Raw genomic sequence first — 18,708 nt, 5'->3', positions numbered from 1 at the left:
ATATGTATTTAGATCTAGAAATAAAAACTAGGTGTGGGCTAGCCAGGAGGATTTATTTTTTATATATATTTGTAGGAACCCTATCACTAGGTCTATGGAAAACATCGGGGGGAAAAACTATAGGCTAAAATGTCTGGCAATTACAGTTCCTCCAGCTCAGGTACTGTACATGACTGTGGTTCATTATTGGTGTCTAGACATGTGTGCAAAGCTTGTTTTATTTCACAATTATAGTTTGTTTCTACCCGCAATCTTAGTTGGTGCTATTTCCCCAAGTAAAAGCTAAATCTTCTTCTTCTTCTTCTTTCGGCTGCTCCCATTAGGGGTCGCCACAGCGGATCATCCGTCTCCATACCACCCTGTCCTCTACATCTGCCTCTTTTACACCAACTACCTGCATGTCTTCCCTCACCACATCCATGAACCTCCTCCTTGGCCTTCCTCTTTTCCTCCTACCTGGTGGCTCCATCTTCAGCATTTTTCTACCAATATAATTCATGTCCCTTCTCTGCACATGTCCAAACCATCTCAATCTCGCCTCCCTCACCTTGTCACCACAACATCCTACATGTGCTGTCCCTCTAATAAACTCATTTCTAATCTTGTCCATCCTCGTCACTCCCAACGAAAACCTCAACATCTTCAGCTCTGCTACCTCCAGCTCCACCTCCTGTCTTTTACTCAATGCCACTGTCTCTAATCCATACAACATCGCAGGTCTCACCACAGTCCTATAAACTTTCCCTTTCATTCTTGCAGATACTCTTCTATCACAAATCACTCCTGTCACTCTTCTCCACCCACTCCACCCTGCCTGCACTCTTTTCTTTACTTCCCTAACACACTCTCCATTACTTTGCACTGTTGACCCCAGGTACCTGAACTCCTCCACCTTCTTCACCTCTTCACCCTGCAACCGCATCACTCCACTGCCCTCCCTCTCATTCACACACATGTACTCTGTCTTACTCCTACTGACTTTCATTCCCCTTCTCTCCAGCGCATATCTCCACCTCTCCAGGCTCTTCTCAACCTGCTCTCTACTCTCACCACAAATCACAATATCATCTGCAAACATCATAGTCCAGGGAGACTCCTGTCTGACCTCGTCCGTCAACCTGTCCATCACCACTGCAAACAGGAAAGGGCTCAGGGCCGATCCTTGATGTAGTCCAACCTTCACCCTGAACCAGTCTGTCGTACCTACTGCACACTTTACTGCCGTCACACTGTCCTCATACATGTCCTGCACCACCCTCAAATACTTCTCTGACACACCTGACTTCCTCATACAATACCACAACCCTGTCGTACGCTTTCTCTAAATCCACAAATACACAATGCAGCTCCTTCTGTCCTTCTCTATACTTCTCCATCAACATCCTCAAAGCAAATAAGGCATCTTTGGTGCTCTTCCTCGGCATGAAACCATACTGTTGCTCACAGATGGTCACCTCTTCTCTCAGCCTGGCTTCCACTACTCTTTCCCATAACTTCATGGTGTGACTGATCAACTTAATTCCCCTGTAGTTACTGCAGGTTTGCACATCTCCCTTATGCTTAAAGATCGGTACCAGCACACTCCTTCTCCATTCCTCAGGCATCCTCTCCCCTTCCAGAATCCTGTTAAACAATCTGGTTAAAAACTCCACTGCCATCTCTCCTAAACATCTCCACGCTTCTACCGGTATGTCATCTGGTCCAACCGACTTTCCATTCTTCATCCTCTTAATCGCTGCTCTCACTTCCTCCTTACTAATCCTATCTACATCCTGCTTCACCAACTCCACATCCTCCAACCTTCTCTCTCTCTGATTTTCCTCATTCATCAGCTGCTCAAAATACTCCCTCCATCTTCTCAACACACTCTCCTCACTAGTCAACACATTTCCCTCTCCATCCTTTATTGCTCTAACTTGCAGTACATCCTTCCCAGCTCGGTCCCTCTGCTTGGCCAATCGGTATAAATCCTTTTCTCCTTCCTTAGTGTCCAACCTCTTATACAGTTCCTCATATGCCTTTTCCTTGGCTTTCGCCACATCCCTTTTAACCTGCTGCCGCATCTCCTTGTACTCCTGCCTACTTTTCTCATCACTCTGTCGATCCCACTTCTGTTTTGCCAATCTCTTTCCCCTAATGCTCTCCTGCACTTCCTCATTCCACCACCACGTCTCCTTGTCTTGCTTTCTATTTCCAGATGTCACACCAAGTACTTTTCTAGCTGCCTCCCTCATCACTCCTGCAGTAGTTGCCCAATCATCCGGCACCTCTTCACCACCACCAAGCCCCTGTCTGACCTCTTCCCTGAACCTCACACTACACTCTTCCTCCTTCAGTTTCCACCATCTTATTCTTCTTTCAAACCTTACTTTCCTCCTCTTCTTCTTCGCCTCCAAAACCATCCTACAGACCACCATTCGATGCTGTCTAGCTACACTGTCCCCCGCCAACACCTTACAGTCTCCAATCTCCTTCAGGTTGCATCTCCTACACAGAAGATAATCCACCTGTGTGCACCTTCCTCCACTCTTATACGTCACCCTATGATCCTCCTTCTTCTTAAAATACGTGTTCACCACTGCCATTTCCATCCTTTTAGCAAAATCTACCACCATCTGCCCTTCCACATTCCTCTCCTTAAAACCATACCTACCCATCACCTCCTCATCACCTCTGTTCCCTTCACCTACATGCCCATTAAAGTCTGCCCCAATCACCAATCGTTCTTTCCTAGGTACACCATCTACCACTTCATCTAATTCACTCCAGAATCTTTCCTTCTCCTCCATCTCACAGCCAACTTGTGGAGCATAGGCACTGATGACATTTATCATCATCCCTTCAACTTCCACCTTCACGATCATCACCCTATCAGAAACTCTCTTCACCTCCACTACACTCTTACTGTACTCTTCCTTCAGAATCACCCCTACACCATTTCTCTTCCCATCCACACCATGATAAAACAGTTTAAACCCACCTCCAATGTTCCTGGCCTTACTCCCTTTCCACTTGGTCTCCTGAACACACAACACATCTACCTTTCTCCTCTCCATCATATCAGCTATCTCTCTCCCTTTACCCGTCATAGTACCAACATTTAAAGTACCAACCCGAACCTCTACTCTCCTACACTGCTCCTTTTCCTGCCGTCTCTGTAGACGCCTTCCTCCTCTCCTTCTCCTCCTTCGGCCAACAGTAGCCCAATTTCCACCGGTACCCTGTCGGCTAACGATACCTGTGGCGGTCGTTGTTAACCCGGGCCTCGACCGATCCGGTATGAAATTCTCATTTGTGATCCGCATATTTGATTTGGCACATGTTTTACGCTGGATGCCCTTCCTAACGCAACCCTCCCCATTTACCCGGGCTTGGGACCGGCACTAAGAGTACACTGGCTTGTGCCCCCCTAATGGCTGGGTTCCCAAGTAAAAGCTAAATAATAGCCTAATTTAAATACCAAGAACGCTGACCAGGCAGTTACTAAAGATGAATGGATAAATAAATAAAATGTTATGCTAATGAGTGTGGTCTTTCTTTATCCTGTGAGCTTCATATCTGGCTGCACGTATACATCGATTTCCCGATTGTGTGACTTTTTCATGTCCTGCATTATACACACTTCCATTCCCACCCTCTGTGATCCTTTTCGGCAAACAGAAAATTCTAATCATGTCCATATTTGTTCATGAATAATGTATTCATGTTTAGTTACACCACTTAGCTAGAATACAAACTAGCCCGGATTAGTTGTTTCCTTTAAGAGGTGGTGGAGTGCAATAAACCTGGAACAGCATGACGGTTGGAAGTGGGGGATTTGTCGAAGTATTGCATGTACCTGTCATTCTTTGGAAGCTCAAAAATCGCAGCTGTGTTGAAATCGGTCGTGCAGGTGGTGAGGCACAGCTGTCATTATGGGATAGACTTATGGCACGGTCTAGCCTGATGATATTTAAGCTGCACCTGGTACCTGTCTGTCGCTATTCTAAATGAGAGACTCATCTGCTGCTCTCCGCCCAGGCTAGCATCCTCCCTGACACTTTTAATGTTTGCTCTTGTCTAAAAGCCTGTGCATGCAGAAGATACCAGGTATTTGTTACGGTTCGTTAAAGCTCTTTGTGCCATGAAACCACAACTGCTTCTCTGGATATGATTGCTTTCTATTCTTGATCTGAAAATGTCGCCTCAAAAAATTACAAATCACTGAATGTAAAATATAGACCTCTTCATTGTTATAAATATATTGAAATTCTTAAAAACACAGACAGAACAGAAACACCAACGAGTAGTCATGACATTTTAAATAAATAATTAGGTAGTCAACTGCTAATAATCTAGCATGAACTTGCAGCAGGTTAATGTGTATGAGATTTAACTAAGAATTTTTTTTGTATACTAACAAGAGGTTAATGCTAGTTAATGTTAATATAGAGGGTTTTCACTGTTTTAGCTTTAATATTCTTTATTTTCTTACTGATTTGTTTGTAATTATTATTAAACAAAATAATCTTAAAATGACTTTTATTATTTTTAGTTTTGTTTGAATCTTTACTTTTTTTATAGTGACTAATTGAACAGTTGCCAAAGCCTGCCAAAGCACAGCAAACACTATTAGTTCACTATTATTAGGTTGTAAACATTTAATAAGCCAGCTAAGAACACTGAGCACTGGGGCCCCTCAGGGATGTGTGCTCAGCCCACTGCTGTTTACTCTGCTGACTCACATCGTCAAGTTCACCAAATACACAACCGTGGTGGGTCTCATCAGCAAGAATAATGAGTCAGCATACAGAGAGGAGGTAGAACAGTTACCAGCCTGGTGTGGAGCGAACAACCCGTCTCTGAACGTTGACAAAAGGAAAGAGATGGTTATGGACTTCAGGAGAACACAGAGCGGCCATTCCCCACTGATCATCGATGGATCCTCAGTGGAGATCATCAAGAGCACCAAATTCCTTGGTGTTCATCTGGCGGGGAACCTCACCTGGTCACTCAACACCAGCTCCATCACCAAGGAAGCCCAGCAGCGTCTCTACTTTCCGAGAAGGCTGACGAAAGCTCATCTCCCTCCCCCCATCCTGACCATGTTCTACAGAGAGACCATTGAGAGCATCTTGAGCAGCTGCATCACTGCCTGCTTTGGGAACTGGATCGGATCGCAAGACCCTACAGAGGGTAGTGAGGACAGCTGAGGACAGGACACTGAGTCTCTTTCCCCTCCATCACAGACATTTACACCACACACTGCATCCACAAAGCTAACAACATTGTGGACGACCCCACACACCCGTCACACACACTTCACCCTCCTGCCATTAGGAAAGCGGTTCCGAAGCATTCGGGCCTCACATCCAGACTGTGAAACAGCTTTTTCCTGCAAGCCATCAGGCTCCTCAATACACAGAACTAAACTGAAATTCACACACACACTCAACTGTGATACTGAACTGTACAAACTGAACTCAACACACTCTCATTACTCATCTCAATTCATTCCACCACCATTTATTAATTATTATTTATACTTAACCATATTATACCGTTTACATGCTGTTTTTTTGCACCTCTTGACTGCTGATACTGCTGTTCTTGCACTGATTGTGTTTGTTTACATTTACTCTTGTTCATAGTCTTTATCGTCCTCTTTGCACAGTATTGTATATTCAGAGTATACAGTTGGTTTACTGGTCAGTGCTATTTTGTGTTATGTGTATCTTTCCCACACTGTCTTGTGTTGTCTGTCTGCATTGTTTTTTTGTCTGCACTGTTTGCACTCGATGCACTTTTTGTAGCTTTATGTTGTGTTGTAGCTCTATGTTGTTTAGTGTGGCTCTAGGGTTCTGGGGTACTGTGTACACAGTGAAAATGATAATTAATGTAGAAATGATAATTAAAGCATCTTGACTTGACTTGAAGAAGTGAGATTTCAGTTTTAGAGATTCGATTTACATTAAACTTTAGCTGTCTGTCTTAAACTTAACTTATGCCACTTGTGTTAAGCTGCAGCAACTACAAAATAGTTTACTAGCTTTTGACTAAACACTGTTTCTAAACACTGTCTCTGTTTCAGAGATTTTCCTTTTTTTCTCCTACAGGTTCTTTCACCTCATTGTCTTGCGTATGAATTAGCACTTGCTAACCTGAATCATACACAATGTACCATTATTAATTAAGTAAAACTTTTACTGTTTTAAAACATCTAAATGTACTGTAACCAAGCTTTGAGTTTTTGCTCTATGTAGCTAACCGAGGTAACATTTGCTTCATTTCTACACAGGTTTTAGCATATAAAGCATTTTACGGCTGAAGTGGACCCGTATTTCCGAGCTGCCCCCTGCCTGTCTTTCTTTTCACGCTGTCTTTTTCTTCTCTGCATAAATTAAACATGTGGGAAGAGTTTGCTCGCTGCTGCCCACAAAACATTGTTGAATTTTTTATGGTGTTATTTATTTGCTTAGCAGATGCCTTTTATTCAGAGGCCGAGCGCAGAGCGACGCAAGGCATGGCAACAGACTAAACAGGGAGACAAGTGAGAAAACGGCCAAGTTATGGCACTGCTGAGAACATCGGGTGTGGATTTAAAGGTTTCCAGACATCGGGTAGGGAAAAAAAAACAGGGAATATAAATGCATACATATGCAGAGCTGCTTCCAATCAGCCTGTCAGCTGTATTCGGCAAAACCTTTGCTGAAGACCAAGAGTTCTGGATTTGACTGTAAAAACACATGACTCCATCAAGACACGTGTACAAACACAATCCATATAAAGAGAATTAAAAGTGAATATTAGCTGCATTATGTAAAGGTTTGCAATAAAATTTATTGAATAGAGTTCCTGAATTTTCCACACAGTGAATATTAATATTGTTTGTATTTATTTATATATTTGTCCTTTCATTATATTTTTCTATCCCTTACACATCAAATGTTGAACAGGAAGTTGGAAGATCTCCTTCTACAAAGCTCTGACCCTCAAATCTACTGAGCCCCTCAGTAATGAATGTGAACACTGACTGCACCCCAGGCCTCCACACTTCACCAACATCAGTACCTGAATACACTAAGACCCTTGTGGCTGAATCTAGAGTAACACCTTTCTGGAAAAGTAAAGGTTATTATTTTAGCAAATGGGAACTAAATGTGGAATGAGATGTTAAAAAACATATGAATAAAAATGTCAGGTGTCCACAAACTACTGTCCATATGGTGTATGTGCAATGCATGCTTTAAGTCTTTTTTGTCTTCCAATCCTAGTAAGGACTTTCCACTTAAATTATAATTATAATAATACAGCGGATTAATGCAATGTCTAGACGTAAATCTAGCACTCGCCTCAGTAAGCAAAATAAATCAATTTGGCTTATTTATATTTTATAAGCTGTTTCTGTTTCATTCAAACAAGCTTTTCTTTTCAAAGGACCTGTCAATTGTCCCCACAATCCAAACTACGAGATATTCCTATTCATGTGTGGACATTTGGATCCTATAAATACCAATTTGATCTAATCAATGTAACTGATCATCCCCACCTGGTACTTGTCACCCTTCATTAGCACTTGTATTGAAATCTCTGTTATACAATGTTCCTTTGGGAGCACCTGAGAGATGCTGAACATTAGATTACAGCCATCAAAACACACACAAACATGTTTATGTGACAATCACATCTCAGTGAGTCGAATGCTATACACCAAAGTGCTCCAGCAGACTCCGAATAACATTGCCCTGCCAAAATCTCTGACCTTTCACCTTGGCTAATTCGCACGGCAATAAAAAACTAAAAAGGACTGGGAAAGTAAGACGAAAAATGGAAATGCCTCCTGGGAGAGGGAAATTTTTTACACATTCACAACGATGTTTCTTAAGTAAATACCGTTTACAGCATTTTGTGTCTCTGCATGCTGAACATTATTATAAATCTTTAGCGCTCTATGAAACTGGACTAGATTTAATCCAAACCTTGATAACTCATAATCTGCTAGCTTGTACATAACGTCAAGTCCAAGCTATTGTGTTTTGTTGGTGCAACATTCAGAAATGCACGATGGTTCATAGTTCATATATCCTGCAATGTGATGTAAGATGTAATTTACAATTAAAGAGGCTGCAGAAATATAAATAGTCACGTCAGCATTATTGGAAGTTCATTCCAATGTTATCTTCATCACAGGCCCGAGAGAAAGGAACAATGAACATTGTGAAAACCAGTATTAAAAATCAAACAGTCTCTTCCACTTCCCATGTCTCGTTTTATTTTAATGGGCATTTGCACAGGCTTGAGGAATGCCCCTCCTCCTCCCTCGCTTTTATAAAGAAGCCCCACAGGCAGGTGGCGCGATGCCAGGCCGAGGCTCTGATTCAAACCTAATCCCAACACGCCGTTTGCTTTTTCCCCTCCTGCCAACAAGTCACACACCTGAGCTACGTCTGCTTTACACCGCACATCCAGCCAAGACATATCAGCCCGGGGCGGCTCTACCTGTGCGTTTCATTTCCTGTCATTCATGCACAACACTCTGGCAACAAACACCACATGCAGTTTGCATTTAAATCAAGCCCTCCATGCACCAGAGATGATGAGATACGATCTACTGCTCTGACACCACACCTGCCTGGATGTGTCCCTCACTGCAAGACCGCTTTTTGGGTCTCACCTCAGATAACTGATATCTCAGATCGAAGATTGTCGTGGCTTGATCCCAACATTCCGGTCCTCTACTTGTATAGATTTATTCCGAATGCATAAAACATGAATTCAAACGTGCACTGAATCCCAAATTGGATCCCCACCCCCTTGAAAACCCTCAAGAGGTCATCGCTCAATGGCTCCAGGGTTCTGTGGGGTTTTGTCCATTTCATTGTCTGTAGACACAAAAAAGGGCATTTGCAGCCCATAAACAGGGACAAGAAGTTAGACAACAATACATGCAATTTCCAACACAAACGGTCCCTTTTCTCTTTTTTCTTTTTTTTTTTACAATAAACATATTCCTGGAATTTTCTAGCTTGATAAGACAATTTGTTATAGAGACACCACAGAGCCTTTTAACCTAAGACTTTCCTTTATCTAAAAGATGAGATGCGTTCCGATGACCCTATCATAACATGAAAATATTGTAAGTCGAGGCATAGCCTAGCCTACCCAGGAACCTTAAAGAATGCAGAATCAGTATTTTAATATTTAACAAATGACATAATTAGCAAAACAGAGCAATTTTCAGTACCATAATGTATAAAGTGTACAGGACATATGTATGTGGCAGCAAGCGCATCGTTTCACGTGTAGAGGTTGTAGCGTATGCTGCTACGTTTGCCTGCCATGTCAAATGTAATATATTTTTTTTTTATTTTGTTGCATCTTTAGGTTCAAAAATTGTAAGTTAAACCATTGTAACTCTGGGACAATCTGTTGTGGCATTATTATTAGATTTGTAAGGACAGTGTTGGGTTTCTGTATGTGGAATGTCACAAATCTGTGTTTAGCTGTTTGTGAGCAGGGCGATGGGAAATAGGAGAGGTGTGAGCTATTTGATGAGGGAACAATTTACATTTTTCCACATTAAAACGGGGAAACTGTAAATCTAGGTGACAATGGAGGAAGGAATTAAGGAAGGAAGGAAGGAAGGAAGGAAGGAAGGAAGGAAGGAAGGAAGGAAGGAAGGAAGGAAGGAAGGAAGGAAGGAAGGAAGGAAGGAAGGAAGGAAGGAAGGAAGGAAGGAAGGAAGGAAGGAAGGAAGGAAGGAAGGAAGGAAGGAAGGAAGGAAGGAAGGACATCCCTACCTCCTTTTTATCCATTAAGCATGACTGGGGAGTGACATACCAAATTTGTTAAACACACCTACAAATCAGACCAAACCAATCCAAGCCATAATATAAAGGTGTTTAAAAATGCTCTTGAGCCCCTAGAAACCTGGGCCTCATATGGCCCAAGTCTGAAGTTTCTGCTTCTTAAACTTAGCAAACTTGATCTTTCATTTATTCTCTCCTCATGCTCTTCACACAGCTCGCCGCATGGCCTCCAACAACAAAACCACGCCAGCCGCAGAAACAAAATCCCTCCCAGCTAAAGAGAGAGGCTTAACAAGCTCTTCTCCCACAGCTAGCCATCTCCTTCCTGTACTCCACACCCTGATTTACACAGAACAGCACACTGTCTACACATGACCTGTCGTAAATTTCAACAGCAACCTTATGAGGGTTTCGAGGCTATTTTCCAAACAAGGCTACTCCTACTCAAAAGAGCGGAATTAAACCAAACATCTGTAATGGATGCAGCTAATGTTTGAGACGCAGCACCAGCTGGAGCATTTACAGTATGTACCTTGGTTTTACAAGGATGGCTTTAATGGAATTAGCCTGGTTGTGACCTTTGTCCTCTAGAGTCCTGGCGAAGAGAAAGATCTGTGAACAGGAGGACTGAAGAACAACAGGACTGCTTTCCACCATGAGCAGCAGGCAACCAAGCAGCAGAAACCTCATAGACTTCTCAGGGTTCTTTTTTTTTTTTATGTCTTTCGTAAGGAATAAAACACTTAAACATGCTGTACTAATGGAAGACCAGTGCTACAACAGCAAATTAAATTATTTTCCTTTTACATATATAGTATATGAACAAAAGTATTGGGACACCTGGCTATACTGTATGTGGTTCCTCTCCAAACTGTTACCAAAAAGTTGTAGGCGCACAATTGTAAGTGTTAAAACAAAGAACAATATGCAGTTTTTATCCGTGTATAGTTACATTTATATTGCATAATGACCGCAGGACAAGTAAGCTCCTGGTAACACTCACTTAGGAACATTTTAGCATTCAGTGCTGTAACTGACAAGTACCGAACAAGCATTTTTTTAATGCAGTACTTTACTGTATAAGGAATAAAGAAAGTGCATAAAGAGGGGACTCTATGGCACTGTTTATCAAGATAACAAACTCTTCATGCTTCTATTTTACCCAGTGTTCCAATTGAGGTAGGGGCTGGGGGGCAGGGGGTCCCAGACTCCCTAAAAGCATTAAGAGACCCACCATAAAGTGCAAAAAATGTACTTTGGGAGAGGTCTCCTGGTTTTTATTAAAACTATGATACTAGATGCATTTAAATGATTGTGCTGCCGCTGCTACATAACAAATTAGATTTTTTTTCAGATAAAAATATAATTTGTATTAGGTTATTATGAAATTGGGCCAAAAAATTGACTGTGGCAATAATCTCTTTGTGGCAATATGCCAATATTAGTTCTAAAAGAAAAGTGTTGAAGGATTGGTTTTGTAACTTTACATTAATAGAAATTGGATAATTCAATAAGGAGGACACCCCCCAAGAGCATTGACATAATTCGAGCACAACCATGCAACGAGTGCCGAAACACAGAGTACAGAATTTGACTAGCTCCGCAGCCGACAAGTACCGATTTATTACTGTATATTGTTGTTCAATCTACCAATATCTACCAATCAGATAGGGTTAGGGGTTAACACACGGTTCTTCCAAGACACATAAACCCGACCAATACAATCATCCTGAACTGCTGCTCATCACAGGGCAGAGTAACACACTCAATACTATCTGCCCCCTTTTGCATACTTAAACTCACAGATGCCCACGATTGTCTAGTGTTTCTGTGACTGGCCAGAGAGAAGCAGCCTTCCCAGAGAGCATGGTCATATTTGCTCTATTGGTCTTCCATTGGGATTCGATGTGTTTGCAAGATGATTTTCTTTTGCACCACTCGAGAGTCCATCATGACTTTTTGATTATCCACTAAACCAGTCCCTATAAATGAGTTGTTACTTACAATAATAAGCACATTGACAAAAAAACTTACAGAAACTTCTGAACAAGCAGATTTGAGAATTCAGCAACAATGTAATTCAGTGTCCCAAAACAGGTCTTTGGCATCTTTCTTTTTATTTCTATATTTTTCCATCTCTTCCAATGAGTGAATCTTGATGAAAAGAAATATACTACCAAAGAAGCTGCGTAGACAATTTGCCTTTATATTCAATGACGTGCACAAAAAAAAGGATAAAAAAGTCAGACATCCCCAACGGACATTTCTAGTGGTTTAAACCACACCAAACCATCAGTTTTCAATCTGTGCTTGCAGTAAATACAAAAAACCTGTTGTCTACGAAGTCATCATGAAGGCTGGAGATGTTTTTTCTCGGATTGTCAGATACAGTACAAGGCATTCATAAATCTAAACTGTACAAATGGGCCATCTTTAAATGTACCTCATACATTTCAAGTACATGTCCATAGAATTTGGTTCTTAACACTAGATCAAGATGATCTTGAGCAATGGAGCTACGAGAGCTTGAGAGCTTTGGTGCAAGCAAGTGGTGCATGTGTATGGTGGAATGTATAAGTGTGTATGTGTGTGAGCATGGGTGCATGGATGGAAACCCGGGACATGGTTACATGATCCTTTTACTCTTGCTGCAGTTTGCACTGTTGCTGTTTGCTCTCAGTGAGAAGCCAAAGCTCCTGCATCCACAGCGGAAGCACCTGCAGCGCTCAGTGCCAGATAATCTCCACTCACACACTGTTGCTCCCACCATGCATGCAGCAAAAACACAGATTTTACCCAGAAGACTGGAAAGCCTCACAAAAAAAGATTGGTCCTGTTATTTGGAGAATCATGCTGAAGTAGGACCCTGAAACACCAAGCTGATTGTCAGGCATCACATGGTACTGGAGGTCTTATATTAGACAAAGACCAAAGACAAAGACCAAGATGGTGGCACATGCACAATGCGAGGCTCAGCGTCTCTCCAGCTTTTGCAAATTGCTTATTATTTACTTATTTAATTTCAGCTGTTATTGTATATACATGTGAATATTAGTATATTTATATACACTGATCAGGCATAACATTATGACCACCTGCCTAAAATTGTATTGGTCCACAATTTGCTGCCAAAACAGTTCTGTCCCATCGAGCATCAACAGCATCAACTTCTTCAGCAGTTTGAGCTACAGGAGCTTGTCTGTTGAATCGGACCACACTGGCCAGCCTTCGCTCCTCACGTGCATCATTGAGCTATGGCTGCCCAGGACCCTGTCGCCAGTTCACCACTGTTCCTTCCTTGGACCACTTTTGATAGATACCCACCACAAAACTAATGGTCCACAAAAGCTGCAGTTTTTGAGATTCTCTGATCCAGTCGTCTAGCCATCACAATTTGTCAAACTCACTCAAATCCTTACGCTCACCAATTTTTCCTGCTTCTAACACGTCAACTTTAAGAACAAAATGTTCACTTGCTGCCTAATAAATAAATCCACCCACTAACAGGTGCCACGATGAAGAGATAATCAGTGTTATTTACTTCACCTGTCAGTGGTCATGAAGTTATGCCTGATCAGTGTATAAACATTGATATTTGCACTTCTGGTTAATTGCTAACTGCATTTCATTGGATTAGATCCAAGATTCATTAGATAAGATTCAAAGTTGAATCTAATCTAACATTATCTAATATTGTGGGACCTGTTTAGCACCGGCTGTGTAATGATTTAGACATTCAGGGTTGAGAAAACCAGTCAGATGCTGACTGGAGGAAGAGTTTTCTCATCAGAAACTAGTAGCTCAGTGGCTACAATACTGGACTTCTGATCTGACTGAGCTCAAATCCCAGAACCACAAAGCTTTCACTGTGGCCCTTGAGCAAGAAGCTTAATTCTTGAATGCACCATTGTATAAGTAACTGTGGATAAGGTCATTTGCCAAATGCTGTATATTTTAAGAAATCAACTCTCACAAACCCACACGTCAACTTCCATTCATTTCTGGTTCCTCGATTTCTGTGTAAAACCCTACAACTGAGGGTCTCACTTTCAAATGAAAAAGTTGTTTGAATCAAATCCATCCTAGGAAATAGCAGTTCAGCCGTCACCATCATATAAGAAGAATATAAAGAGGAGGATGAAGACAGAGGAGGCACCTGCTACATCAGATCCACATAAAACCTAACACCATTTTATGCTAGTTTTCTACCTGGTCCTTTCTTCGCTCTATGCTAGCACCACTACAGCCTTACTTTTGTTTTTACTTTGCTGATCTTTAGCTTTAAGCTCAACCTCAAACTTTTATAGTAGCTTTTGTCCATTTTTGTGTCGTATGCCATCATTTGACCTTCACACAAACACACTGCTTTATGCTAATTTAGTAATCTACTTACATGCACATTTACATTTACATTTGCGGCATCTATCAGACGCCCTTATCCAGAGCGACGTACAAAAGTGCTTTAAATCTCTAGTAAACCAGAGATTTAAAAGCAGTAACATGCACATGTACTTGTACTGGTTTCATTTGGAATAGAGATTAGAGAATAGAGAAACTACTTCTGAACAAAAACAATACTGATATATGTGTAAAAATGGAAGCTCAGTGGTTAAGGCTCAGGGTTCCTGATTAGAAGGTTGGGAATTCCGGCCCCAGTCTTGCCAATCTGCCACTCTTGGACCCACTGTGGTCCAGGTGTGCTGCATCACAGCTGAACCTACACAGCTTCCTTACATCGCTGGGATATGTAAAGAGCAAATTTCCCTGTCCTATAATGTACATGTGCCTCTTTTTAAGCATTTTCTTGAAGAAGGCTTGTGGATTCGCAACTAAATAACTGCTATTAGAAGCAAACAAGTTTTGGTCACAACCGCTTCTTTTGGTTAATTGGCATTTCATCTGTACTTCCTACTTTCTACCGGAACGTCAAAAACCATTACCGCTACAGCTAGATATATCACAGTATTTAACTGAAGCTGAAAGTCTGGACCAGGCCCTAGTTGCCCTAAAGCCCTCGGATATGATAATGATTTACTGCTTTCATCATGCAGAAAACTTTCCTGGATCCTGGCATCATCGTGGACCTCGAGACAGATGGATCTGAAGCATCGAGGCTGCATGACTGCAAGCATGAAGCATCCTCAGCAAACATCCTCATTTCTGGCTGTTCCATATGACTTCCTGCCTTTGATGTGCTTGAACATTGTGGGTGGCTGGTGCATGTTGTATGTTATAACGAGAACAGCGCTGCATTGCCCTGTGCGCTTTAACCCGTCTCTGAATCCGCTTCTGGAGCGCAGAACGAGGACAGGAACCTTCCAGAAGATCCACTGATGCAAGATTGTGAGTTCCTTTCCCCTTCTTGCATGAGACACCTGCACTAAGGAGCAGTTTGTCCACAAACAACTCATTCTAGCGCTACCCCAAGTTACAGAAAGCTGCCAAAAAGGGAATCCCCATTGATATGTGCAACATCGTCCAAGGCAAGACGCTGTCCGTGTTTGCACAACCTGAGATGTTGGATAGCTGCAAGAAAAATTCAAGCCTCCAAAAATACACAGACTGTGTGTTTAGGAAGAGGCGATTTCATCTCTGCAGACCAGATGTTTACACAACTGCTTGTAGACCAAAGAGGGGCGCCCGCTCAAAGTTGCTGGATGTTATCTATGCATAGGAGATATGATAAAAGGCTTATAGTTCATCAAAAAATAAAAAAAAATAAAAGAATACCGAGCGCTGAGTTCCAGCGCAGAAGGGAGGTCCGGCTTGATGAGAAGGAAATGTTCAGGTGATCCATTCGAAAGCATCTCCGAAGGTCTAACCAGTAGCCTTTAGTTGATCCGCCCTTTTTATATACATAGCGGGATCAAAGAGAGAACATGTTCTCTGGTGAAGCAACAGGATCCCATGAAGGGGTGGTGATACACGCCTGAACTCCCCTCGGTTGAGTTTTTTTGTTTGCCAGGGTGGGGAATGCACGCTAAACGCCGACATAAAAGAGCATGTGAAACGAAGAGGAAAAAAATGGCACCTCTCCAAATGTGGTCCGAAAAAAGAAAACATGACATTTTGAAGATGTTTGCAAGATCGCCTTTTTCTTCAGCCGTTTTATTTATTGTCATCAATGTGCAGTTACACAAAAGCAGGAAAGAACGTTTTTTGTTCGTTATTTTTTTGCTTGCATGAGTTGCTGCACCATTCACACATTTAACCATGTGTGTTAGTCATAAATCTGATTACATGCCAGCAGCCCATATTCTCATTTAATTATCTGCTAATGGTTTAACTTTAGGCCTACATGCTATCACACTGTGCATTTCTAAAACACTAGGCAATGCTGTGCAAATGTTTCCATGTTCTCTCGCATTCGTTCATCTTCCATAATCGCTCCAGAGTCACAGCGGATCGGAGGTCAAGACATACTTTCACATCTAGGAACAATTAGAGTATCTCATTCACCTACTGTCATGTTTTTGGCCATTGGAGGAAAGCAGGGAATCTAGAGGGAGCCCATAGAAACAGGAGGAACACACAAAGCCACCTTATATAATATTTATGTAAAGAAAACGAAACGAATAATCCAATCGATCAAAAATACGAACCAATAAAGCAGTTATCTTTATGCAATCTCTTTAGATCTAAGTTAACTGATGATAAATTCAAATTTGCAGCGTACTGCATGAAGAGATCAAACTGATCATAGATGGAATGCTTGATAATTAGAATGATACCTGTGCTATCATGGTTTTTATGGAAAATGATTCCAGGTGATCTGGAAGGAAAAGAGTCTACTAGTGTCAGGTTTCAATGCAAATTTTGGGAATGTTTGCCAACAGATGAGAAAGAGCAGTTTGGGAACTGGTAATTGTGAAGCAGCAGCTTCATTGTGCATCTCAGCTCTCTTAATTACATAGATTTGAGTAGATTCTTTCTTTCTTTTAGACACTGTGCAAAGTACAAGTACAAAACAATGAAATTCAGCTAGCATGTAACCCAAAGTACATATAGATAGATAGATTGTCACATAGTTGTGAAGAAACAAACTAATTAGCTCGCTAACATTAGTTGTTCACTGAACCATTACATTCTCTTGAAACCCACACCACAAAAGAAACACCCAGGATCTGTTGAATTTTTGTGCTGTAGTCAAGAAAATGGCAATCCAAACAATAAGTGACTGATAAGCAATTTAAATCCCACGTGCAGATGTTCAACAGAACTTGACTCTTTCCAACCAATGGTCTCAAATAGAATGACTCACGGTTCAGAACAAATCTGTGTAGGCTGCAGATTCTCTCTGCTGACTTACACACATCTGACTGTATTACATGTCCATTCTTTATAGCTAGAACTTATAGAGCCTTGAGATTTAAGACCCTCGAGTCTTATATTAGAGACTATTATGATGAGTCCTAATTACTCTTTAAGAATGAAGTCCTTGGGAAAAGAATGTACTGGTGTCAACTCAGTCTTCATCCCAAATTGCCAAATTGCATGCATTTAGTAATGAGTTGTGGACAGACATGGAAAATAGAACTACAATACATGCTTCCATTTTTACTTTAGAATGAATTTTAAGAAATGAAAAAGGCCAATTATTTGTCTAATAAGATAATTCACTGCAATGAATCTCTTCAACAAAATAAATAGAGAAATGAAATGACAGATGAGTAAGATAGTATAGATGAAAATTCTATTCATTGTTATTCATAATATTATTTACATTTATCATTCAAACTAGATAATAAAAACTGTGTGTGTGTGTGTGTGTGTGTGTGTGTGTGTGTGTGTGTGTGTGTGTGTGTGTGTGTGTGTGTGTAAAGATTAGTTTATATACTTATGTAAGGTGTCAGGAGCTAAATAAACCCATAAGGTATTATTTCCTACTGTACAGTACAAATAATACCGATATTCTAATTACCCCGACATTTACCCACTGGGGCATCTTAGACCCTCTCAATTCTTAAATAAATAAATAAACCTTCGAAAATGTTACCCCATAGAGCTAACTATTCTGTCCGTCAAAACTCTTTACCCCACCTTGCCACCCCTAAGAATTTCCCCACTTACAAAAACACACACTTTACAAAGCGCTACGGATTCGTTTGCCCCCCTGTGATACTTTACCCGCGTGTGTTGTGGTGGTGTGTAAGATGATGAGGAGAGCCAGGAACGCTCTTTCCTGTCCCCCCGTCCCTCGGTTCATGTTGGACAGTGCGCAGTTCCAGCCAGGAGACGCGCTGGTTACACTGAAGCCATGCGGCGGTGGGAGGCAAGAAAAGGAGGAGAAAACGGAGACAGGGCGAAGTTACAGTGAAGCCCGGCGCAGAGGTGAAGACAGAAGGTCCAGGTTAGAAGTGTCCTCGTTCCCGAAGTGTCCCAGCTGCACTACCTCCCTGCATCCAGTTTCCTCCCTCGGTCTCTCTCTCTCTCTCTCTCTCTCTCTCTCTCTCTCTCTCTCTCTTTCTCTCTTTCTATCTGTCGCTCTCTGATGCGCACTTGTGCGTTTCCTCCCCAAAACTTCTCTCTCTCTCTCTCTCTCTCTCTCTCTCTCTCTCTCTCTCTCTCTCTCTCTCTCTCATCACCCCTCCCACGGACACTGGGGATGAGAAGAGGCTCATATTGCATTCTGACTTTATAACAATCACTTAGTCACTGCACATCCATCAGACATGTCGTGTCATGATGATGAGGATGATGATAATGAGCTTTATTGTCCTAGATCTTATACAACTGAATACTCTCTATCTACGTTATCTATCTATCTATCTATCTATCTATCTATCTATCTATCTATCTATCTATCTATCTATCTATCTATCTATCTATCTATCTATCTATCTATCTGCAGAAATATATAATAGAAGTTGAACCTGGATTCATCTTTTACTGTATGTACGTGTAACAATAAATAAATAAA

At 41.5% G+C, this 18,708-nt stretch overlaps 1 protein-coding gene across 1 annotated transcript in view; it reads right to left on the bottom strand.

Moving 5' to 3' along the window:
* The window catches only part of col5a3a (collagen, type V, alpha 3a), a 99,557-nt gene extending 81,213 nt beyond the window's left edge, over positions 1-18,344 (bottom strand). The window contains 1 exon segment of the mRNA XM_083524271.1: positions 17,916-18,344. Within this exon segment, the coding sequence (XP_083380397.1) occupies positions 17,916-17,994 (79 nt within the window). The 5' untranslated portion in view covers positions 17,995-18,344.
* Positions 18,345-18,708: the final 364 nt, after the last annotated feature.

The sequence above is a fragment of the Silurus aristotelis genome (assembly GCF_946808225.1).
Source record: "Silurus aristotelis genome assembly, chromosome: 21".
Lineage (NCBI taxonomy): Eukaryota > Metazoa > Chordata > Actinopteri > Siluriformes > Siluridae > Silurus > Silurus aristotelis.
The sequence above is the reverse complement of the archived record's forward strand: the minus strand, read 5'-3'. Positions and strand labels throughout refer to the sequence as shown.